This window comes from Quercus suber, unplaced genomic scaffold (genome assembly GCF_002906115.3).
Source record: "Quercus suber isolate HL8 unplaced genomic scaffold, Cork oak 2.0 scaffold_225, whole genome shotgun sequence".
NCBI classification, from domain to species: Eukaryota; Viridiplantae; Streptophyta; class Magnoliopsida; order Fagales; family Fagaceae; genus Quercus; species Quercus suber.
The window spans coordinates 14,237-40,015 of NW_027069683.1; the positions used below are offsets into that span (position 1 = coordinate 14,237).

The 25,779-nt window shown below is 31.5% G+C and overlaps 2 protein-coding genes across 2 annotated transcripts; one reads left to right on the top strand and one right to left on the bottom strand.

The window, feature by feature from the left end:
• Positions 1-543: 543 nt before the first annotated feature.
• On the top strand, positions 544-4,724 carry LOC112031890 (uncharacterized; the record flags this gene model as incomplete). The annotated part of the gene is given in 6 exon segments (XM_065780122.1): positions 544-750; positions 2,785-2,921; positions 3,032-3,150; positions 3,492-3,663; positions 3,774-3,902; positions 4,575-4,724. Coding segments are annotated over 6 exon segments (885 nt in total).
• Positions 4,725-4,734: 10 nt separating this feature from the next.
• LOC112031887 (U1 small nuclear ribonucleoprotein A) lies at positions 4,735-10,496 on the bottom strand. Its single transcript, XM_024064595.2, has 5 exons — positions 10,255-10,496; positions 9,983-10,155; positions 7,404-7,497; positions 5,454-5,539; positions 4,735-5,269 (listed from the first exon to the last, which is right to left on the bottom strand). Exons 1-5 carry the CDS (start codon positions 10,340-10,342, stop codon positions 4,976-4,978), a joined length of 735 nt encoding a protein of 244 aa, XP_023920363.1. The 5' UTR covers positions 10,343-10,496; the 3' UTR covers positions 4,735-4,975.
• Positions 10,497-25,779: the final 15,283 nt, after the last annotated feature.

The window sequence follows — 25,779 nt, forward strand, 5'->3', positions numbered from 1 at the left end:
TTTTTTTTTTTTTTGGGGGGGGGGTGTGGGGGGGGGGGGGGGGGGGTAATCTTAATGGGTATGATCCAGATTTTTGTTTTGTTTTTCGTGGTCGGAGAAACAGTAGGCCGATTGGTGTATTTGACAAGATATGAGAGAGTTGTGGTCAATTTCGCTAATAGAGTTACATTATATGGGTGTTATTGGTTTTGTCAACTATTTATGTTATGAATGAATGTTTTGATTCATATGAATTTTTGAAATTATAGGAAATATTATTGATTTTATGCGCGTACCAATTGTTGGAAAATGTTTTCTCACTCATTTTCAGGATTGCAAACAAACACTAGAGAACATAGAAGTTTTCCTCAAAATATTTTCTGGAAAACAAGTCATTTTCTAGAAAACATTTTTAGTCCAAAGGTTCTCTGAGTTGAAGAGAATTGTTTTCTCAGTACCTCTCCCTCTTATGGGGTGTGTGCTAATTTTTATTAATTTGGCCATCTTTTTTTTTTTTTTTTTTTTTCAATGTCTGATTTTATATATCACATTAAAAATTTGCAGCTTTGGGTATCAATTTGTGAAATATAAACATGGCTGAGCGACAAATGCTGGATCAGCAGCACCAAATTGATCAACAGATGCAATCCTCACCGCCTCCAAGGGACGACATGATTGCATGTGTGATAGCATTGGAGGCTGCTTTGCTTCCATGTTTGCCTGCACGAGAGCTTCAAGCTATAGACCGTTCTCCACACCCTTCTCATCAGAGTTAGTAATCCATTTCCTCCTCCGGATATAAGGGTTTAGACTTGTAGACTTGATATTTTGTGTTTTGCTTTGAATTTTGGAGACGGTCAAGTAACCACATGATGCTTATAGTGTTATATTAATTCTCAGAATCTTTGCAAGGTAACTTTGAAAAACTCTGTTTTGAAACAAAACAGGACTAATTTCTGATTAATTATTGAACATAAGATGTATGTTTATTTTTTTAAAGCTGATGTAGAAACATCTTCTGGGAAGAAAATCATTACATCCTAGCTAGAAGTGGATGCTTGGAAAAATTAATATGCGAGAGAAGGGAAGTCATGTATGTACAAATATAGATATAATGGAAGGAATACTTTTGATATCTATACAATGGGCTCATTTTGAAGTTCTTAATTTTATTTTATTTTATTTTATTTTTGAGCTAGATTTTATATTGGAGGGCATTTTTCCAAAATTGTCTGTTTGTGATAAAACTATTGTGAGGAAAGAACACAGAATGCTTTGTGTTTTTAGGATAAGTTTGAATTGAAAGGATGATATCATAGAATTAATTGAGGGGTTGGAGAATTAGAATTATGGAAAGAACGTTATATTCACTTTATGCAGAAAGGAAAGGTACAAATATGAGGTCTGCAAAATGAAGGCTGCTTACTAAGATTTATAATTTGGAGTTTGGTAGCAAACTGCGGACCTTTTGTTTTGGCTATAAATGAATTTTACTGGGATGCTATTGACTATTGTAGATGCCTTTATGAGATACCAATAAGAGCTCAACATAAAAGTTCTGTTCCTGTAGCCAATTGACTTCTTATCCATTGCTTTGCTAAGAACTGCATGGAAAATTCTGAGTTATTCTAGGTGGTTAATGCCTGAGGATTTTCTTAAGCTATTTAGTGTTTGGTTATGGAGATGCTTTTATTTGTGGCATTAAATGTCCAAGGATGAGTAACATTTTCTTCTATTTTGGGGTAACTTTTATTGTCTGTGATAAATTATTTTGGGTTGGTCTTGGATTTGGAAGGATAATAATAAGCTTTGATTGATTATTCTGGATTTTAACTGGGAAATTATTTCTTCAAATGGATAGTGTATTGTAAGATGTGAGGAGAGAGGGGTGGGAGGATGCACGAATGACCAACTACATGCTATTAGCAACAGTGAGCTCTTTGAAAGGAGGAAGGAATGATAGTTAACATTGGACTCAACAGAATTAACTGGGTTCTTGAAAATGTGAGTCTATCGTAGAAAACTTGTTTGTAGGAAATTTTTTGACATCTCATCCTCCAAGATTCCAAAAGTCCATAATTCATTTAATGGAGAATATGATGTTACTAACAGAATATTTTTGCATGGCTTGCATTTTATCCTGAAAGCATGGACTATCTTAGATCTTAAATTGCAACTTTTCAGAACCTTGTTTGAATGGATGATAGTGTCAGGATTATCTGCTTTTTCAAATTTTTTAGATTTCGTTGGTCATTGTATCTTTAGAGTTTAATTGGGGCTGTACCTACAGTAGACTTCCTGTGTATCTGGGTTGCCGTCCTTTTCCTTCATAAAACTTCTTATTTATGCTTTTTTTTTTAAGGAAAAGAGAAAGAAAAAAAAAAGGTCCAATGCCATTGATATATGCTTTGGCAATTGATCTATCCATGATCCCCCCCACCCCTAAAAATATAAAATAAGTCATCAACATCTCAAGCCAGTGGAGTAGTGGACTGCTAGAGTCAGACAAAGATTACCTCTCTCATATTTCTGAATGTGCAAGTGATTGTAGAAATAGCTTACGGTGAAGTTACAAAACCTCTAATATTTCTAACCTTTCCTTCTGAAGAATATTTTTCCCTAATTCCCAAGTGTTTGACCTCATTATTATGCTTTGGAACATCATCTATATTGTGTTTGGATCAATTACTGTGGTCTGTTTATCAATCCTTTCTTAGACTGCATGGCTTTAATCTGTCAATAACAAATGTATTGGAATAGCTGATTGAAGTGCTTATATGTCTTTTCATTATTACATGCTGAAAGGTGTTAAATTTGTGAGTGCTTCAGTTGATGTAGAAAGGCATGCCAGAGATTTTATGGATGCTGCCAAGAAGCTTCAGCTGTATTTTATTGGCCTACAACGGGAGGATCAACCAACCAAGGTTGAAACACTTGGAAAGGTAACTCAATGGCTATTTGCAGTTGATATTGTATATCCTACCCACTGATTCAGAAATTTGCTGGGAACTTGATGATGAGTCATTTTCATTGTGATTTCTGCTTTTAACAGGAGATTGCTATGATGGAGGAAGAATTAAAGATAAAGACTGAGATTATCAAGAAGCAGGAGAGACTGATCCAAGGATGGAGAAAAGAGCTGAAAGACCAATTGGACAAGCACAATGCCGAGTACCCCCCACCCCTAAAAATATAAAATAAGTCATCAACATCTCAAGCCAGTGGAGTAGTGGACTACTAGAGTCGGACAAAGATTACCTCTCTCATATTTCTGAACGTGCAAGTGATTGTAGAAATAGCTTACAGTGAAGTTACAAAACCTCTAATATTTCTAACCTTTCCTTCTGAAGAATATTTTTCCCTAATTCCCAAGTGTTTGACCTCATTATTATGCTTTGGAACATCATCTATATTGTGTTTGGATCAATTACTGTGGTCTGTTTATCAATCCTTTCTTAGACTGCATGGCTTTAATCTGTCAATAACAAATGTATTGGAATAGCTGATTGAAGTGCTTATATGTCTTTTCATTATTACATGCTGAAAGGTGTTAAATTTGTGAGTGCTTCAGTTGATGTAGAAAGGCATGCCAGAGATTTTATGGATGCTGCCAAGAAGCTTCAGCTGTATTTTATTGGCCTACAACGGGAGGATCAACCAACCAAGGTTGAAACACTTGGAAAGGTAACTCAATGGCTATTTGCAGTTGATATTGTATATCCTACCCACTGATTCAGAAATTTGCTGGGAACTTGATGACGAGTCATTTTCATTGTGATTTCTGCTTTTAACAGGAGATTGCTATGATGGAGGAAGAATTAAAGATAAAGACTGAGATTATCAAGAAGCAGGAGAGACTGATCCAAGGATGGAGAAAAGAGCTGAAAGACCAATTGGACAAGCACAATGCCGAGTTGGAGAGGGTATAGAGTGTGGTTTTTGAGCAATAAGCTTGTAGTGATTCTTCCAATTGGTGCTAACTTTTCTTGGTGCGTCATGCTCCTGCCACTTGGATTGTTACTACATGCTAATGGAATTTTTTAAAAGATCTCCTTGCCTGTGTAGCTTGTAAATGTGAATTAGAAACATTTCTTGAATCCCTAACAATTTTAAATTCGTAGTGCTGCAAGCTGCCGTGATTGATTGAACGGGAGGTTGCAAGGTGTAGCGTTCTATACAGTGCAATGTATGTGATTTGCCTCTAATGAGCCTAAAAGTGATCGGTCATCTTTAAAGACTGATTTTCCTAACATTCCTCATTAAACATTGGCCAATTGACAATTTCAATTGGCACCTCTTGGAGTTTCCAGCGTCTCCTTTTCCTTTGCATATATTGGAAAAAAAAAAAAAATCAACAACAAAATTTTGCCAATCCAAAAAAAAATCAACAAAATTTGCCAATCCAGTTCTTCATTACTGGGCAATGATGGCTATCTTAGTATACCACTGCAGAATGAGATGATCATGAAATGCCTTGTTAACAGTACTATAAGCAGACCTGGCTGGTAAATTGCACTGCTATGCAAGCCGAAGGGCAATAATTTTGAGATCTCTCGGGGCACAAATTTGGCTTTATAAGTTTGTGGAATACACAGAAGGCAATAAAGGATAAGCATTGCAGTTTGCCACCATTTCTTCATGCCAGTACAGATTTTCAATATATGGTTAAAACCATCGTGTTCCAAACAGCTGAGATGTCAATAATTTTCAAGGCACTTGAGAGGCGCAACAGAAATGAAACTTAAAGGGGGTTGATAACTCAAAAAGGAATCAGATAAGCTACTTAATTCTTTTTCAAAGGGGTAAAGCAACATTGAAAAGATTACAATTACAATGATACACGATCACTTTTAAAGGCTACTTTTGAAAAATGAGAATGTAACAAAGATAACTAGCAAATGAGAAGATATCACATCTAATTCAGTAGGTAATATCCTAGTTGAAGATGCATTTCAGCCTTCCCCCTTGTGGATAGAAAAGGTAAAACCTAATTTGTCTATTTCTTGGCATATGTGATCAACATTGGATTCTGTTGGGTTATCTTGAAACCTTGGAGTGCCTGCATTGCAGCTGTTGATTGCATCTCATCTGTATACTCCACAAAGGCAATTCCTGGCTTTGTTTCCACCATTCTAACTTCCTTAAAACCATGATATTGGTGGAAGAGCATTTGCAGCATCATAGGAGTTGTCTCATGGGGAAGATTCTGCACGAACAGTATGTTGTTTGGTGGAGCAGGTGCCTCTGGTACCAAAGACTTTACACCACCCGGATAGGGTATTTGAGATAGCTGCACCATTTTGGAGAGAGAGTGAGAGAGAGCAATACGATAAGGTTTGTATTACAAAATATAAAGTATTGACACACCCATATGAATTCATATAGAGCACAAGGGATAGAAAAATGACTAAAACATGAAACCACATTTCAAATGAACTCAGAAGTGGTCCTAAAAAAAAAAAAAGCATGCTTACTGGAGGTGCAGATCCATAAGCTCCAGCATATGCAGGATTCAGACCCAATCCAGCTTGAGCATCATGTTGTTCTTTTTTCTTCTTTCCTGCAACAATAAGGAAACATGTAAATCTCAGTAAAACAAAAACAAGTTACAAGAAAACCAGGGTTAGGCCATACATTTGCCACTCTAGCTAAAAGAAACAAACAAGGGAGTGTCCAGTACTTCTTATATACTACAAGATAAGCATCCAATACTTAATTTTATTTTAAATACTACAAGATAAACATCCAATACTTAAAATTTTATTTTAAATACTACAAGATAAGCATCCAATACTTAAATTTTTATTTTAAAAATAAAAATTTTAATGTACTGAACATCTGGAATAACTTCTTGCATCGTCCTGAACGTGTAACATTAGGACATGACCTTCAGTTTAAAGGAACATAATTACAAGTTAAAGCAAGGGAAAGGTTTAAAACATATGTTCTGACCAATGTTCAAAGAAGGGATGCTTGTCTGATTAATATAAAACAATAAGTTAACATGTAAAGCATTGTATCCATGTCGTAGTTCATCCTAATTTTGGAATTTTCACATCAAAATATCTATATCATACTGTATCCAAATCCTGAATCCACATCAATGCTACATAGTCAACACTGGGTTTACTCTTAGAAGCATGACAAAAACTTCAAAAAACTGACAAATAATATATAGTGAAAAACTACATACAACAACAAAAAGGCTTAGTCCTAAAAATCTGGGGTCATCTATGGATCATCAACACACTTGTTACAGTAGGCCGCGTATACGCTTTTCCGTCATTCTATTCTATCCAAAGTTATTCTCTCTATTAATTCCTCAATTGATGTCATTTTTCATTACTATTAATGTTAGTTTTGGTCTTCCTCTATTTTTTTATGCTCTCTTAATTTGAATCAACTCACTCTTTTCTCATTGATGCATTAATCACTGTCCCTTAAACATGATCAAACCATTTCAAGTGACTCTCCTTTATCTTTTCACCAATAGGGGCACCCCTATCTTTAGCGAATTTTTTTCATTTTAAGTTTCCGTTTGGGAACAGTTTATTTAGCTAAAACTAAAAACTTCTTGCTGAAAGAACTGTAGATTAAGGTAAAAGTTAGCTGAATAGTACAGTGAGACCCATAAATAGTACCAAAAATAAGCTGAAATTTTCAGCTTGTCCCAAATGCACACTAAAACTAATATTTCCTTATATTTTCACAAATCCATCCTAACATTCTCATTTTATAAATATGTTGCTTCTTCACAGCTAGCATTCAATATTATTGAGCATGGATGGCTTTTTAGTAGTCTTATAAAAATTTTCTTTTTTAAGTTGAGGGTAAATCTTAGGTACAATACCTTGAGTGTTATACAGAAGGTTCCCTTAATTAAATTATAACACATGGTTATATTGACCATGCTTTCTTTTCCTACGACAATCAAATTCAATATTCAATATAGCCATGTGTTTTGAATTTAATTGGGGAACCTAACGTACTACACATAAGGTATTCTACCTAAGTTTTACCCTTAATAGGTATTCTACAACCACACAATACTATAGATATGCTTCTCCACTTTATCTACTAAGCTATTATCCTATGATTCTAAAATGGTGGGTATAACTGAATTTTTTTTTTTTTTTTTGATCAGTGGTTATACCCGAATTGAATATCATAAGATCCCAAGCATCACTTAGAGTCTTGGTACAAAGAGAAGATAACAAATACAATACAAATATGCATTTATCTTACAAAAAAAAAAGTATTTATGACATTATTGCTTAAGAAAGTTTTCCTGACAAGTGAAAGAGTTCAAACTGTCCAAGCAGAGAGGACAAACATTTGTAGGAGAAAACGGAACAAAAAGGAAAAAGGGGTTGGGGGGGGGGGGGGGGGGGGGGAGGGGGGGTGGGGGGTGGGAGGATTCTTACCCTTTTCCTCATGCCTCTTACGTCTTTCACGTGGAACAAAAGTACCATCAGCCTTGGCTATCACATCTGATTTTGTCTTTGCATATTGTATTCTCTGTGATAATCACAAATATCAATTAAATTCAGTTGATAGCAAAAAGAAAGAGTTCCATCTGCAATGGCAGTTTTAAAATTAAAGCAACACATGCAAAACCATCAACTAAGCCATATGAACATGATCAAGGAAAAGAAGTGTGCCATCCAAGTTGACAGCCATTTAATTCATTCATGCTCAAATTGATAAAATACCACAGGTTGTATGGAAACTACAATACAAAATAACCTTACAAAGAATAAGCAATTTCACATAACTGGCAAAACCATTCCAGAAAATTTAAATTAAGGTTGAGGGCTGTTATTCGACCTGATCATGTTAGGGAGGAAGAAACCCACAGTCAATCAATGAGAAACAACCAATTCACCAAGAAGTCCATGGGTGGCAGTCAAGTGTGTTGATGGTTGAAACCAGCTAAAATCTAGGTGGAACGAGCTATATTTTTGATTGGATCAGATTTGTCAGATAAGAGGTTTATGCAGACTGCCATTTGACCTGCAACTCACCTTTTTTCTTTAACACTCAACCTCCCACCTGGTCAAAACCATCTGAAAGCCTTCGAATAAATCCAGGTTGGATGGATGGGTTGGGCTGAGTGGGTTGTTGTTCACTCCAATCACAGAGGTAAGGAACAAGTGCATATGTGCATAGATAAATTTTTTATTTTATTTTATTTTTATTTTTTATCTTATCATTTAAATGAGCAGGATCTTTTTGGAGCTACTAAAAATTGTTTGGAGGAGGCACCTTAAATTGAGGGCAGAGGCAAAGTCTGTTGAGAGGAAGGAGAGACTAGTAGTTTAGATAGTTCTATCTTATTGTCTAATGTCTTAGTTGAGATTGTTCTATCTTATTTTCTAATGTTATGGAAAGTTATAGGATAGAAGAGACATTATGTTGCCATTTAAAATGTGAGGTTGCAACCATGAATATTGGAAAGTAATAAGAGAGGTTAGAAAAGAAAACAAGAACATGGTTGCCCCCTTTTCCTGCCTCATTTGCATAGAATGGGTGGCAGAAGACACATGCAGCCGTCTGCCTGACAAGCAAAATACATACGAAAACCTTAATTTATTTTTCAATTACACATACTGAGAATATGACCTACAAGCCATTAACATGTTCTTCTGATGCGTTTAAAACCCAATCAAGTTAAAGACATTTCAGCATTTTTCATATACAGGAACTAATGACGCAACCACTGTATCTTTCATCAGTATTAAACCCCTAAAAAACTGATTATTGGAGTATTTCAATAAACTAATCTTTTTCTTCTCTTTTGGGTTAAGTAAATTAAATTCATTAGCAATTCAAAGGGGTCCAACTCAGGTATACAGGAAGTATACAAGAGGTGCACCAATAAATCAAGTAAAAGTAAAGAGATCAAAGGAAATTCTAACAAGATTAAGAAAGAAAAACATTCATTTGCAACCATCCAATCATAGAGGGTCTTCAAGGGTAAAAGCTTCAACTCCATAATTGTCTTCTCACAATCTTCAAATTCCGCACATTGTGTTATCTCCAAACACTCCACATGATGCCTGAAGGGATAGCATTCCATATGCTTACATATCAGTGCCAACCAAACCTTACTTTCCAACAATTGAATAAAGGCATTACCCATTTCACCCCAAACAAACATAAAAACAGCTCTCATAGTTTCTTGGTTACATTACAGTTCAGGAGTACATGATCTGTGGTTTCCCTGCTCTCTTTACTCATACAATACCATATGGCACTTTCTCAAACTATCCATCATTAAGGGCTCGTTTGGATTGAGAGGGGAGGGAGGGGGAGTAGAGTAGAGTAGAGTCCCTCTCAATCCAAACGGACCATAGGATTTCACTTAAGGCTGCAATCCAAAAGAAAAAAAGCCACTCTCTTCCAAATGCTCCTCCAAAGGAAAGAGATTCCGCCATTGGGTGTCAAAACTTTGTAATATGTTTTAACCTCAAGATAAACCAATTATTGTATTGCATGATCTCCCTACATTCTCTATGCTCACCAAAGACCAAGATAATGAGATATTAATTGTAAAGATTTTCAAAATTAAGGGTTAGTTATAACTATCCACCATAAACTATGGAGGCATTTGCATTTTGCAAGGACAGAGAAATTGCCTCTAATCTAGTACGCCACAATATAATTCAATCCCATGACCCATTAAGCAATTTAAATAAGTCATGTATTTTAAAAGTACATGTGTATGGCCATTTCATTGCCTCATAATGAGTTTTAGAAACTTTCTCCAAACGGGTTCAAAGAAAAATCCTATCCCATACACAATGTGGATTTTGGAATCAACACCCATTACAATTTAGACATCCACCCAAAACAATGAGCCAATTTGCTATGCAAATCCTAAACTTAACAAAAATTTATGCAAACCAAATTAATCTTCTATCCCAGTAATATGATAATTTAGACACTAACTAGGAATCAAATTGCATAAAAGAAAATTCCAAATTTTGACAAAGAAATATACCATGGGCTTGTCGTAGAATGGGAAGCCCTGCATTTGGCGAAGCGCATTGGTGGCAGAGGAAACTTCATCGAACACAACCCAAGCTTGGCCTTTGTGCTTCAGAGTCTTGAAGGCCAGCACCTCCAATATCTTCCCGAATTGCGAGAACACCGCGTGCAGAGATTTCTTCAACTCTGATAACAAAACCCAATTCCCATAAATTCAAAACGATTCGTTTTTGCAGAGAGCGTGAGTGAGTGAATGAGTGATAGACATAGTTGAGTAGTGTTTACCTTCGAGCTTGATTTTCTCGTTGAGGTTGTTAATGTATATGGTCACGTTCGGAGGGACTTCTGCGCCTGTAGTATTTATCTCTGCCATCTTTGCTTTCTCTGGTCTCTGAACTAAGCTAAAAAACCACCAAGAAGAAACTGTTAAAACGGTGAATTTTAGGGGTTTAAGGGTTTTTTGCCCTAACAGTGATCGGAGAGTAGCGAGTACTGAGAGAAAGGGATAGAGATAGGAGAAATTAAGAGAGAGAAGTGTGATATGGGCTGGGCTTCTTTGGTCGTAAAAATATAGGTCCATAATTTTATTCTATTTTTTTTTATAGTTAAAATACAAAACTTATCTTCTATATTTCACCAAAATTTATTTTAGTTTTTTTAACTTTGTTATGCTCATTTCAATCCTTTAACTTTTAAGTTTATTCAATTAAGATTTTTTTGTCAAATTTTGTTATATGTTGTGTTTAATTTTTCAATTTTTTAAATTTTTCTTCAAGTTTTTTAAATTATGATTGAAGAATATTTTTAAATTTTTTTTTTCAAAATATTTTAACAAAAATTAATGGGAAGTTCTTAATTGAATAAATTTGAAACTTAAAAAACTGAAATGAATGAAAAGAAAATTAGAGAACTAAAATGAATCCTAGAGAAACATAGAAGGTGAGTTTTGCATTTTAGTTTTTTTTTTTTTTTTAATTATTGTGAGACTGGGACAAGTTCTAGGATTTAAAAATAAAAAAAAAATGTTCTGGGATTAAAGGCCTGAGCTAAAAATACAAGAAGAAACTGTTAAAACGGTGACTTTTAGGGGTTTAAGGGTTTTTTTGTCCCAACAATGATAGGAGAGTAGTGACTCCTGAGAGAGAGGGGGGACAGTGATAAGAGAAATTAAGAGAGAGCAGTGTGATATGGGCTTAGGCTTATTTGATCATAAAAATATAGGTCCATAGTTTTTTTTGTGAGATTAGGGCAAGTTCTGTGATTAAAGGCCTTAGGCCCAAATTTCCAAACCCAAATTGGGTTTTGATTATGCCCATGCCAATCAACTTAACTAAATTCAAGGCACAGCCCAGTTTTGAAAATGACAGTGAGGTAGACCAAACGCGTTGGCGAGCCTGGTTGTAAAACATGCCTCTGGGTATGGGTTCGAGTTCCACCACTAGCCCGAGTGTATATTACGGCTCCTACCTCACTTGAATACTGTTCACCCATCAGTGAATATTATATGGGGTCTTAGTTCATATGCAGTTATGATAGTATTATGGTTAATGCTCAAACAGGAAAACTGCACTGATGGTCCCCTCGAACATTTTTTTGCTTTTTTCTAAAGGAATTATGTCCAATATTTGGCAATTCCAAGTTCCAACCTTTTTTGGAAAGGACACAACTTGAAAATCTGACCCCAAAAACCCTTTTTCCCCATTATACGTTTTCGGTAGATTCTTGAGTCGCAACTCTTGCGATCCACGTAAAGCCACATTCTTAACAAAAGGTATTATAGCTATTAAATCAACATTTTTATGTATAAAAAAACGATACAATACAAGACACTTACGAAAAGCAAGCTAGAAATGGTATCATACCATAATAAGCGTGTGTTTGGCAAAAATTAAAAAGTCAGTTTATTTTACTATTTAATTTATTTTTGCTATTATTTATGAGCTTCATTGCATTTTTTGATACTACTTATGAGTCTTACTATACTATTTAAGTTAACTTTTATTTTTATTTATAGTACTTTTAATAAAAAAAAATTTAATTTTAACAAAATAAACAAATTCCAAATATTCCCTAATTTTAAAATTTCAATTTTACCTTTATTCCCTAATACTTAGTCCAACATTTTTTGTAGCTGGAATATGGATACGTAATACTTTGTCCGATTGCTTTCGGGATAAGGCTGAAAACAAGTTGGAAAGTCTTCGCTCTCAGCCTCAGGCACATTATTTGAAGTCAAAAAGAAAATATCTTCCTCAACCTCAAGACAGAATCTTACCCTATTTTATATGTAGTGTTTCAGTTTATAGTTTTTCTAATTTGATTTACTGTGCAATATAATTTTTTTTTTAATACTTTTATAAGAGAAATCAATGATAGTTGACCCAACATTTCCGACCATTGTTTCCAGGGAACCACGTCAAAGAATGCAAATGTGTTTTTCTTTGTATTTAAGAAAAGTATAAGATATCATTCAATGTATTTCCATGGAACCACGTCAAACATTTTTTTTAATAGTATTTTGGTGCTTATAATAATGGAGGATGTGGGATTCCAACTTTTATGAGACCATTGAATTATAAAGCTCTTAGCAAAAATAAAATATAATTACTAACAAACAAAGCTCATAAGAATATGTCAATAATTTTTTAACTCAACTAGTTAACACCTTTTGATTTTTTAACCAAGATATTTATGATTTAAATCTCTATTAACTATTTCTCAAAAAAAAAAAAAATCACCCATTAACTATTGAACTATATATCTTCATCAATTATGGATGGTACTGTGGTAGTTGCCTATCAATAAATCATTTTCAGGATGGGTATGATACTGGGCTTTAACCTTTTGCCACTTTAATACCGTGTGAACGTGGCAGCACCAATGAAAAAAAGCCATTGATACATGTGCTACATAGCTTCTTATATTTAGATTATAAAATCTTATTGTGTTATGAGTATGCATGACAGTGAAGGAGGTTGGATTTGAACCATAACTCTTCTAAGCATAGAGAGAAAGCAATACTATTGAATTATTAAATTATTGATAAAAATAAAACATAATTAATAACAAACAGAACCCCGTAAGAATATTCTTCATCCATTATGAATTGGTAGATATCTATCAATAAGTCATCAATAAATTTGATGTATGAATATTGGGTTGCAACCTTGGTTTGCAAAAATTCAGCAAAAAAAGAATATTGGGTTGATTCTTATATTTAGATTATAAAATCTTATTGTGTTATGAGTATGCATGACAGTGAAGGAGGTTGGATTTGAACCATAACTCTTCTAAGCATAGAGAGAAAGCAATACTATTGAATTATTAAATTATTGATAAAAATAAAACATAATTAATAACAAACAGAACCCCGTAAGAATATTCTTCATCCATTATGAATTGGTAGATATCTATCAATAAGTCATCAATAAATTTGATGTATGAATATTGGGTTGCAACCTTGGTTTGCAAAAATTCAGCAAAAAAAGAATATTGGGTTGCAGCCTCTGACCATTTGAATATTGTGTCAACACGGCAGCAATATCGACGAAAAAAAGTCACTTTCATCCCACACGTCTTGTATTGGAGTTCTCTTTATTTGAAATTGATCTATTTTATGATTTAAATTAATATAAATTAAAATTGTATTTAGTGATATGTCATTAAATGATATGAAATTTTATGTATTATCGTATTCAAGAAACTAGAATCTTTAATTGAAATTTCGTAACATTATGAGGGAGAATTTAAATTCTAGATATCTACATTATAAACACCATATAATGTTAAGCGGTTAAACCACGAGCCTTTTTGAAACATTATTTGTAGTGTAATATGCAATCACTAAAACTTTTTTAACGTGGCAATTCTTGCATAGATATAAATTGGTCCCCCTCTAAGATCGCTATCATCAAATCAACTATGAGTTGGTAAGCATATCCACTAAAATAGCAATTATTGAACATTAAATATGATATTTAAGCATTTAAAATTAAGAGAAATAAACATGACAGGTCAACTACTTTTTTGTACTGATGAGGTGGTCATAAGACTCATATATTGCTGCACAATTGATGGAGGGAAACTCTTGACCAGCCACCAGCAACCTTTTATGACCAGAAGCTTGTCCGAATAACCATGACTATAATGAAAGGGACGGGGTGTTCCTGTAATGCATGGAAAGAAACGAGAGTGGACCGTGTCTAACTAAGAGTTTAGGGAAAATATTAACGAGAGTGGACCGTGTCTAAGTATAAGAGTTTAGGGAAATATTAAGAGAGAGAGAGAGAGAGAGAAGGTTAAACCTTAGGTTAATTAACCTAATTTCATGCTTCTTACATGCTTCAAATGATATTATTACTAGGTTGAGTTCTAATTATCTTAACTGTAAAGTCTCTGATAATTGAATAAGATATTTGAAATTCAATTCCTGCATATACCAACAATTTATTGGTATTTTGATTTGATGATAAAAATATATTATTAAGAGCGGATGTCATAATTTAACAATCTAAAAAAAAAAAAAAAAAAAAAAAAACAAACAACAAACAAATGATATACTAGGTTTACTTTATCTTTACTTTGAAAATAATTCCTACCTTACAAAATATAAACCGGATTAAGATATAAAATAGACGTTGGACTCGGAATTAAATCAATAAATGGGCATTGATATTTATTATGCTCAGTGCTCACCCTTCATCTCTCTCATCTCTCTTTCACTCTGTCAAAACTCAAAAATAGTGTTGAGACTCTTGAGAGAATGCAGTAGTTTTATACTATTATACCTTTTCGGTCTCTTTTAAATCCTCTCTCTCATAGAAAAAATCCAAATAAATAAAGAGAAAATATCCTCTAGCCCTTTCTTCCCCTCCCCCTCCCCCTCCCCCTCCCCCCCCACTTCTTTCTCTCTCATCACATCATACTATAAAGTATAAACTGTGTAATGGGCCATAATTAAATGGCTGATCAGGATTGAACAAAGTTGCAAAGTCACTGAAACAGACGAAGACAGTTGGTGGAGCCCATTATATGCTGTATTAAGCAATTTGATTCTGCGGACAGTGAACCACGAAACAAAAGAATCGTCACAGTAAACGCATAACATAATACAGCGCAGCTGCAGTGAGTCAGTGACGTTAATTAACGCGGTGCTGGTGCATTAAATATGCGGCGCTAGCTAGCTGCAGTGGTATCATAAATCACTGAAGCCACAGAGCTCTGTCTTTGTCATGGTTTTTATTGGCATTTTATGGGGATTCATGGCTTACACGATGCTACGATCCTCTCCGAATAAACGAGTGTCGTGTTATGATGCTTGCCTTGTTTATTAGGCACTGCCTAGTGTACTGGCCAATAGATATTCGCCTATACGGCTATACCCCCTATATTTAGTTTATGACATTATGTAGAACATAACCATCTCACAAAAGCGATTGGACGGTGATGATAGAAACTATGCATCACCTATCACTAATACAACTCTTTCTGTCAAAAAAAAAAAAAATACAACTCAACTATTTTTGTTAAGGTGTCAAGCTTCATCAACCATATTCATTAGGAATCCATTTATAAATTTTATGCAGTAAAATTTGTTATACCATTAACATTTTTCTTGAGAATAAAAGATGAAAGAAAAAAAATTTGAGAATAAAAAAAAGTAAAAAATTACTCATACTTTTTCATCGTTTCATTACTGATCACAAAGACATGATAGTATTTTATTTTCTATCCATCAACTTTTCATTATTCCTATCAAATGAGGTGGGGGAAAATACAAATATATATTTTCTTATCTTTTCATTTTTTCATCATTTTAACCTAACAGAGTCTAAATAAGAGGCAATATAATAGATGTGACAAAACATTAATTTGTTTATTTTTCTCTTAGAAATCTAATATTCATTCTCAAATTTTGAGAGAAATTGGAAATAATAGAATAGAGTTTAGTAAAACTTTGAATGAAATCCCTATAACATCCCTAATATTTTACAAATTTCATTTAATACATCAATCTCTCTTGCATTTGCCCCACCTTTCTCATTTTACATTTAGTAATACAAATAATATCTAGTCATTCTCTAAAAATAGTACAAATAATAACTAGTTACCAACTCGTACAACATATATGAGAAAGTTTGACAAAAAAATATGTATATATGATACATGTTTAATTTTTATAAGTATTGATAAATAAGAATGCAAATTAAAATTTTGTAGAAAGAAGTTACCTAATTTCATATAATTTATTTAGTGAAGATCAGACCTAATTTAATTGTGATTTGTTTAGTTTTGCATTAATGATTTATATAAAAAATAAATAAATTCTAATTAATTTAAACTATTTTCTATAACTTAATAAAACCAAACTAAAAAATAGAAATATTTTAATGATGACATTGAAAAACATGAACTTTCAAAAACTTATTAACGATCTTAAAGAAAATAACAAAAAATTTATAATAAAAAAATTAGTTTATAGATATGAGAAATTGTAATAATAACAAACGACAATGGCTTAGTATTTATCAATTTAAGAGGCATAATAATAATAATGTTATGCTGTTATAAAATGTTTATTTACTATTCATTATTGTGATACTTCCAAGCAAAGTGTTTTCTTTTCACTCCCATTCATTCATAACCTTTAAAACTTTCCTCTAACATAATTTTTTCCCATTTGTATACCCCCATTACATTCTCTTCCATTATAGTTTACTTATTATATTCTGTTCCAATCCTCTATGAACTCTCCAATTAAAAGAAGTCTAATAAGACCGAGAATATATTCATCTTAATTTGTAACCCATTCCAACATTTGTTGAACTTTAACATCAAGCACTTCTTGAATAGCAAATCAATTGTCTCCAATCAGGGGCGGAGCCAGAATCAGATGGCTCCTAGGCTCCCCAAAATTTAAAATTTCTCCAATAGCATACATGGCAAAATGATTTGGGCATACTTAAAAAATTATAACCGGCCTCCTATTTGTTCCTAGAAGTTGTACCAGTCTAACAGTTTAAAGAAGCTTGTCCTCAAATAAAATAATATTTGGCCCTTTCAGTTGTTCAAACACTTGTAATTAATCCGATGGTCAATAACTACTTTCTCAACCCATTAATCATTTCAAAATATAACATTACTTTTCCCCATTCATTCTCAGTGTAAGGAAACTACAACCTACAGGGGCTTTTGCTTGTTTTCCTTTATAGAGCTGCCAACCCGTTGTTTATTTCTTATCAACTCATCTCATCCCAGTATTCTCAACACAGTCAAACAAAACCATCAAACTTTGTATTGGTGTTTAGATTTTAAGAATATGCTTTGTTTATTGAGGTTGTGTTCATTTTTTTTTTTTTCTATAGTTTTTTTTTTTTTTTTGAGAATGTTTTTCTATAGTTATATGATGGTACATTACTATATTACATTTCTCTTTCAGTTAGTATATCGTAATGTGTTTTTTAAGTTTATTTTTTGGGATTTGAAATTAGGTGCCAAATAATTCCTTTAAAAAAAATATATAAGAAAATTTTAATAATATAAACAATGATGAGTTGATAATGCTTAAAATAACAGTGAAAATTTCAATAAATTTATGAATTATAATTATTGTATCAACACTATAACTCAGTCTCCCAAGCGAACATTTCTAACTACGTCCTGTCCCCAATAGTCAATCCTAAAAGAAATAAAATTGAATTAAAATTATAAATTGTTGAAAAGATGGGCGTTGAAAATTTGAAATTATAGCCACCTCAAATTTGTAGCAAATTGTAGTAGAGAGAATAGAGAACCCAACATTTACAGCTCATGTGGAACTTGTGGAAAGCCTAAAAAGAGTTCATTGAATATGGCACATTCCCTGTGAGCCGAAAGTGAAACACACAACACAGTCTGTGACTCACAGTGCATAGTTGCGAAGAAGATAGTCGTAGCTGCCACTAAATCTAACCAATTGGGAAATAAAATTAATAAAGTTCATCAAAAGCTAATAGAAAAGCAAGAACAAACACTCACTGCCTCACATAGTGACGTAGGTCTTTGGACTAATCATAGAACCCTTGACTTAGATAGGACTCTTTTATTAAAAAAAAATTATAATTATAAAAAAAAATTATTATTTATTATTTTATAATAAGAATTAAAATAATACAGTAATACCTTAGTTGGGACATTATCGGGCTGGTCAGGGCTTCCAGAACATATAAGAAGTAACGTAAAGATCAAACCCCTCCGCCGCCTCTTTCCTCTCTATTTCCACTCCACGTGGACGGCCCTGATGTGACGTTGCCACCTTCGTCAACGGATGTGATTTCCTAGCCTTTCTACATTTCCCCTACTCACCCACGCCGACCTTTCCTCGTCTCAGCTTCTTCTTCACGTGTTTGATGTTAACAAAGAAAAATTGAAAAAGCGTTTTGTTAACTAGTGTCGAATATTTGTTAATTATATTGTATTAATGGGTGGTTTAGGGTCATTGTCAATAAACTGTTTTAAAAAAGATTTAACGCATAAAGAGCTGTTAGAAAAATTAAAATTTTTTAAAATTTTTTATAAAATATTTTTAAAAATAATTTCTAAATTAATATTTTTAGGGTATTTGTTAAAAATTTTCCATGTTAATTAGGTTATATTAAAAGATGTCTTAGGAAATTGTTAATAGGATATAATTATGGGAAATTGAAAAAACTATTAAAAAATTTAGTCACATTTTCATTTTTCATGACAAAATTTAAATACAGTACCTTAAATACTGTTCCTTAGATTTATTTTTTAAGATTCAACCATGTGACTACTTAACTAAAGAATACACTTCCTTTCTATGAAAAAAAGAATCCACATGACAAAATTTTAAAAAGAGAATTTAAGGAATAACACCTAAATATTGTATTTAAATCTTGCTCTTAATAAAAAACTCTTATTAATAAACTATTTTAAAAAAAATTGATACCAAAAAATATTACCGGTTAACTTTTCTCTTCTTAATAAACAATTTTAAAAAGTTTTAATACCTTGAAAAAGATATTAGTTGTTTTACCTTTTTTTTCTCCATAAAAAATTTCTAATAAAGTTTCCTAAAACCCCTTTCAATGCACCCATTAACTATTTGCTCAGAAAAGAAGCTTTCCTCACCTAATACTATTAGTCAATCTTGACCGTCCGATTAACTTTAATCCTTCATTTTCTTCACATTGACTCGGAGGAAATATGAGGGGTCAAGGAAGGCTATTCCAGTAGTTTCGGTGCAACCGGCTCTCACCAATAAGGACCAGGTGGCAGAAAAGGAGAGGTACTGGAAGCTTTGACGGGGCTCTTTTCAGAAACCAAGTGGACGGTATCTTCTCTCTCTCTCTCTCACGTTTCCTCCGTGACATGGCATAAAGTCATACGGTGACTCCATCATTGATTCCGTTTGGTAATATTTTACAAAGAAAAAGTCCTAGAAGATCTTAAGAGGAAAAAAAAAAATGTTTTCCAAATAAATAATGGGTCATATTCAGCTATGTAAAGTTTTATTATTCCCTCACTCTCAAAAAACAAGTCATTCATAATTATTAGGTCTTGGTCTGTGAAAAGCTTAACAAAATTATTAGTTAATAAAATGATTGGTGTTTAAAGTTTTTATATTTATTATTTTCTACAATAACTTTTATCTTGTACTCCATTTTCTTTTAACGTTAAAATTGGAACATAGAGTAGACTCATTGATAAGAATTTAAATTGATGTGTTTTTTAAAGTTGGAGGGACTAAATCAGCATAGTTTATTCTCAAGGGACTAATTAAATTTGACACTATTAATTAATAGTGAGCAAATTAAACTTTCTCATATAATTGGAGGATCAAATTAGTATTTTAATAAAAATAATACTACTTAATTTTTAATAACACATTGGTTTCAATTAGATTAATGGTAAATCAATGATTACATATCTAGCTTTAATTTTTGGTGTGACATCAGTCTGAACTTCTCTAATTCTTAAGTTGAATTCATAATACTTTTGGAATCGTGTGGCTAAGGCCGACAGAGCGTACATAATATGATATAAGTTTAGGCACGAGTCAATTTCTTCCTTAGATTCAACACACATTTTTCACAATTTTTTTTTTTAGGAAAGATCATCTACTTTATCTTCATTTAAAATAAAAAAATAGTGGTTTTTGAAATTATTTATTTTAATTTGAATGGAAATAAAACCTACATTTTTTTTTTTCAAATAAAAGTACATAATAACCTAAAAAAATTAATAAAATTGTGTCCAATCACTTTTTGATTTGAAATATATTGGAGACATTTCTATACAAAATAAATATAAACAAGAAGAGATGAAAGCAACAAACTTTTTTCTTATATTTAAATCGGTTTTCCCTCCTCGTTTATTTATACATATTTTCAAATAAATTGAACCTTTTCTTTTTACTTTTGCATCTTCTATAATTTTACTTTAAATTTTATGTGATTTTTTTTTCCATTTTTATCTTACTAATATTAAGATTTATTTAATAAAGTATCCGTTTGGAACAACTTATTTGGCATGACAAATAAAATAAATAAAAGTAAATCTATATTTAAAATAAAATGGCATTTTAAAATACTATATATTAACTGATTTTTTTTATTAAAAAAAAAAAGTGAATTTATAACTTAGACAAGCACGGTTGAAGTTTAGTTTTTTAGCTCCAATAAGTTTAATGATACAACAAATTTTACATAATTTTTCATAACGACTGAAAAATCATTCTATAATTGGTGTACAATCATTAATAGTTTTCTGAAAGTGATGGTGTTCTAATTATAATTTTTCACCTCAATAAATATATTTTTTTAAATTGTAAGATTTGTTGCATCTCTTACATTGCTTTTTTAGTTTATAATCAAGGGAAAATGTTAACGAATGATTTAAGTAAATTAGTTCATGAACTATTTTTAGAAACATTTTAAGAGAAAATGATTAAAAAATTAATTTTTCGACAATTTTTTATAATTTCCATAAAAGTGATGTCAAAATTTTCTTAATATGGTTTATTAACAATTATTTTAATTACACTCGTCAACGTAACTATAATCAAATACCTATGGAAAAAACCCTTATTTAATTGATTGTAATTTGTAAAAGAAAAAACAAAACCAACAAGCATGCGTTTTAAACAACCTTTTATGCCACAAGTTCTTAGGCCACTACTTGCTATTAGAGTCAAAAGTAAAATTAATGACTTTTATAATTCATTTGTGGCCTAATTAAAGAGTGTCTAAATGCAGTGATTAAGGTTAAATTATTTTATTATAGTCGATTAGCTTTTGGCATGCGTGCATAACACATTGGTTAGTTAAAGAAGTATTTTTTTTTAATATATATGAAATGAGGCTTATAGGATGAAATTTATTTTTATTAAACGAATGACTATGACACACAACACTTTTCTTTCTTTTTTATTTATTTATTTTATGTATCATAAGCTACATAAAAGAATGACCATGGTATACAATATGTAATATCTTTTATATTCTTTATAATATGTAATATACTTAATGTATCATATTTAGTGTGGGTGGTCGGGATTTTCACCTCTTTGAGGCTTGACACCCTATACCTCACCTTAGAAGGTTTTGTCCTCTTTGGGGAGCCAAGCCCTCAAGGATTTGTATTACGAAAGGGTAGGATTGTCCCACATCGCTTAAGTAACCCTCCCACTGACACTTTATATGCCCTTGGAGCTTGTGTCAATCCAATACTTAACCTAACTCTTTCACCCATACTCTACAAATTTATTGTTTTGGGCTTGGGCCACAAATCCTAACCTTACAATAACGTTAGTCTTTTAGAAAAATGAAACTAAGAAAAAATTGTATGTATATATGTACCCGTATAGAATATTACTAAAAATAAAATCTGTTTTTCAAGTTAAAACTTAAAATATCCCCTCAAATAAAGTTAAAACTTAAAATAAACTGACATGAGACGAAGAAAATAAAAATTAATGACATATATTTATATCTAATGAAAATTTATACTATTATACTATTATATAAAATACCGACAATTTTTATTTTATATGTTCACTATTTTTTTTTTTTTTTTTTTTTTTCATTTAAAAATGAGAGAGACACAACTGGTGTTGACAACAACAAGCACATGTGGACAAGTTGTGCACAACTTGTAATAGAACATGTGCAACAACTTGTCTACTATATATGAAGAACTCAGCCTCATCAATTTGTACATATATAGAGAAGTTTCTAATACACTACCATGCACATGAATCTGAGTTACGTTTAACAATCGATATACTACTGGGCTTGATTGGGTAGTTTATGTTTAACAAACGAAGGATGAATACAATTTCAACAAGACTTTGTAGCCAAAATATAAAGAAATAGCGAAAGAACAAATCAAGGGTTATAATTAGCTTATGTGTTTTGAAATGATGATTAAAAACAATATTTATGGAGCTATTTTAAATCCTATTGTGTCTATTTAAAAAAAAAAAGAAAAAAAAAAAGAAAAAAAAAAAAAGAAAAAAACCCAAATATAACACCCAAAAAAATTCTACTTTTGGAAAGTAATTCTTTGGTATTCCCAGAACACGAAAAATTGTGCTTATTCTTCTCATATCCATGGTAGGGTCTATTTATTAAATTCATGGTGGGACTCATCATAAACGTAAGAAGAGAAAACACAATTTCTTTATACTCTTAAAGTACCTAAGATTTTTCTATTTTTTGGTTAAAAAAATTATACTTTTATTATCAACCAAAAAAATTAAAAGCTTAGGTAGAGTAAAAAGGGGTTTACTTGATTAAATCTTGCCCATCACTAGAGTCTATGTTAGGGAGGGAATAGAGTGGTTATAGTTTTATATACGTCCGTAACATAATATTCTTTTTGTTGTGTTGGGTGATGGATCTTGGGCTAGATCCACAAACAAAGAGTTTATTATTTTTATCTTCTATTTTAAAGATTCGAGTTAGCATTTTTATTTTGCAGTAATAAATATAAGGTTCTTTTCATACTGGTTTCAAATTCTTAAAGCCTGAAACCGGACAAAATATAAACCATTAATTAAATTATTATAATGATTAGAAAATTTTAAACTTGTATAGTGTTGTCCTACTTTGAGTGATCTACTCTATACTTAAAATAATAAAAAAAGTAACGGGTAACCACATTATTATTATTTTCAAATAAAGTAATCAAAGGACTTAAAAAAAAAAAAAAAAAATTCCTATCATATTGCCGTTAGTTGAGTATTTTTTTTTTAGAGAGTTTCAATTTATGAAACTATCAATTTTTGATATAGATGGGAATTGAACTCCAAATATTTTATATTCAACTATCAAAGATTTTATCAAAGATTTTATCGGTTGAGCCATTAGTTGAGTATAAGTATAAATTAGAGTACTCAAGTTGTGACCGAATGATATTTATTCCTAGTTTTCATACCTACAATATCCTTAATCTTTGACATACTAAAAAAAAAAAAAAATTTAATGGAGAAGATCAAAGGCGAAATTTGCTTTCTATCTTCTGGCAAAAAAAGAAAAAAGAAAAGGAAAAGAAATAGAAACAGAGGGCTACATGCAGTTATCAGTTCTTTTTAAAGTTTTTGCACATTATCTGTCTAATCCAATCTAATACAAATCAAAGAAACCCATATGCCATTCACATGTTTGAAACTTTGAATTGATTGCTTATATAAATACTTCAATTCTTCAAAATTCGAGTACCGCCTTCATTAAGTCAACTAAAAAACCTTTAGCAGCATTGCAAAGGCAGATATATCACATATACTAATACCATACCCAGTTGTTTTACAATATTATTATAGCTGTAAGTGTGAATATTTTGTACTTTACATTGAAATTATAGAGGGTCCAATAACTTACAGTGAAGACAAGAAAAGAAAGCAGTACAAGCATTCTAAGCCAACAAAGAAAAAGATTGACAATGAACGAACGAATGACTGCATATTTATGAAAATAGTTAAAAAAAAAATAATTTAAAGCTAGGCATGCATACCTTTTGAAGGAGACCAGCAAGAGCGAGGTGAGTTGAGGCAGAAAAAAGCTTTTTGAAAAGACTGGACTACAGGTATTTCTTATATTGCGCAGAGAGAGAGAGAGGTTGGGCACTAGAGAAATTATAAGGATTTTACAGTGGATAAGTAACGTGGTCTACCATTCTATTAAAAGACTCTTACTTCTTTAAAATTACTGAGTTAAAAAACTTTTTTAAACAGAAACTGATTACTTATACAGTAATTTTAAACAAATAAGAATTTTTTAATTAAGTAATAGATAAGTAAGGTAATATACTAAAAGACTGTATAATTTCTCACGAGTAGATATATCTGCTGCTTCATAATTAATAGGAGTCTTCTGGAGCTAGGTTTGCATGCAACAAGTTTTTTATTATTATTTATAATTGATTTTTTTTTTTTTGGGAAACAACACCTAATAATTAAAGTGCATGTGCACTGTGCACCTAATCCCTTCTACTTATTCTGTTTTTCCTTAAAAAAAAAAAAAAAATAAAAACAAGTTTGACGGAAACCAAATTGCTGAACTGTCGACAGCTAGATAAAATTGCAGAACTAGCAGTAACCAGTGTTTTTATTTTATTTTATTTTTATAGAAAATAGTAGTAATCAGTTGGCTGTGAAGCAAAATAAATACACTTGCTGAATTGTCATTTATCAGGACCATCTACTGAAAGCAAATTAATGGCATGTAAAGACGTGAAGTTTTGACTATCTTTTGCTAACAAACAATGACCTCAAATGGTTTTCTTGCCATAAATAAGTAGGGAATTAATATATATATATATATATATAATCAAAGTCTTTAAAGTTTTCACAATTTTTTATGTTATTATTATTATTTTTTATTTATTTTAGATTCTTTTTATTTTAGGTTTTATATCTTATATATTTATTATTTCTCTTGAACGTGTAATTATCGTTTCAGTGTTATAATAGTTTAGTTTAAATAAAACTTAATTAGATATATTTTGTTGGTCTCTCTAGAACTTATCACATCATTATTATTATTTATATATAATATAAAATTGAAGATTAAAAATTAATTATAATTTTTTAAGACACCTCACGTTAGAATAAAAAAAAATGACTCACTTTAGATTTCCAAAAAAAAAAAAAAAATCAAATAAAAAGAAAAAATAAAAAAAAAAAAAAACAATTAACCAAATTAAAAGCCTAGATTTCCCAAAAGGTGCTCACCAAAATTGTAGAAACTATTGGCAACTTAGGGCCCTACATCATTCAAATTAAAAAAAAAAAAAAAAACCCAAAATTGTCCCCACATAAAAAGACTAAACACGGTCACAAAATACAAAGTCATAAACAATTTCATCTAGAATAAGGAATTTTTTTTTTTTCAATTTCAATTGACCAATTAAACAACAAAACTATATTAGAGGAAGGAAAAGAATTGAAACAAAAACATGCAAAGAGACTACCTTGATGTTCATGGCCTTATTGCTTGACTCAAGTTGGCTTCCTACACAGAGAAGTTTCTAAAATTTTCACGTTATTCTATTACCATAAATTTTCCATTCAACACACTATTCTAACTTCAAAGTTTATGTATTAAACCCCCCCCCCCCCCAAATAACTTGCTCACAATATATCAAAATTCTTTCATTAAACCAAATTATACACATAGTAGTCATTTCTTTTGGTGCTAATTAAAAACAACATATAAAATAAAAAATAATAAAAACAAAGGAGAAAAAAAAAATTCAAATACAGTAATTAAATTAAGCTTATTACCAAAAAAAAAAAAATCAATAAAG

Coding starts and splice junctions, on each gene's coding strand:
- LOC112031887 (XM_024064595.2), bottom strand. CDS start 10,342: ATGGCAGAGATAAATACTACAGGCGCAGAAGTCCCTCCGAACGTGACC. Junction 10,156..10,254: donor CGAGAAAATCAAGCTCGAAG/GTAAACACTACT, acceptor TTTTGTTATCAG/AGTTGAAGAAATCTCTGCAC. Junction 7,498..9,982: donor CATTCTACGACAAGCCCATG/GTATATTTCTTT, acceptor TGATTATCACAG/AGAATACAATATGCAAAGAC.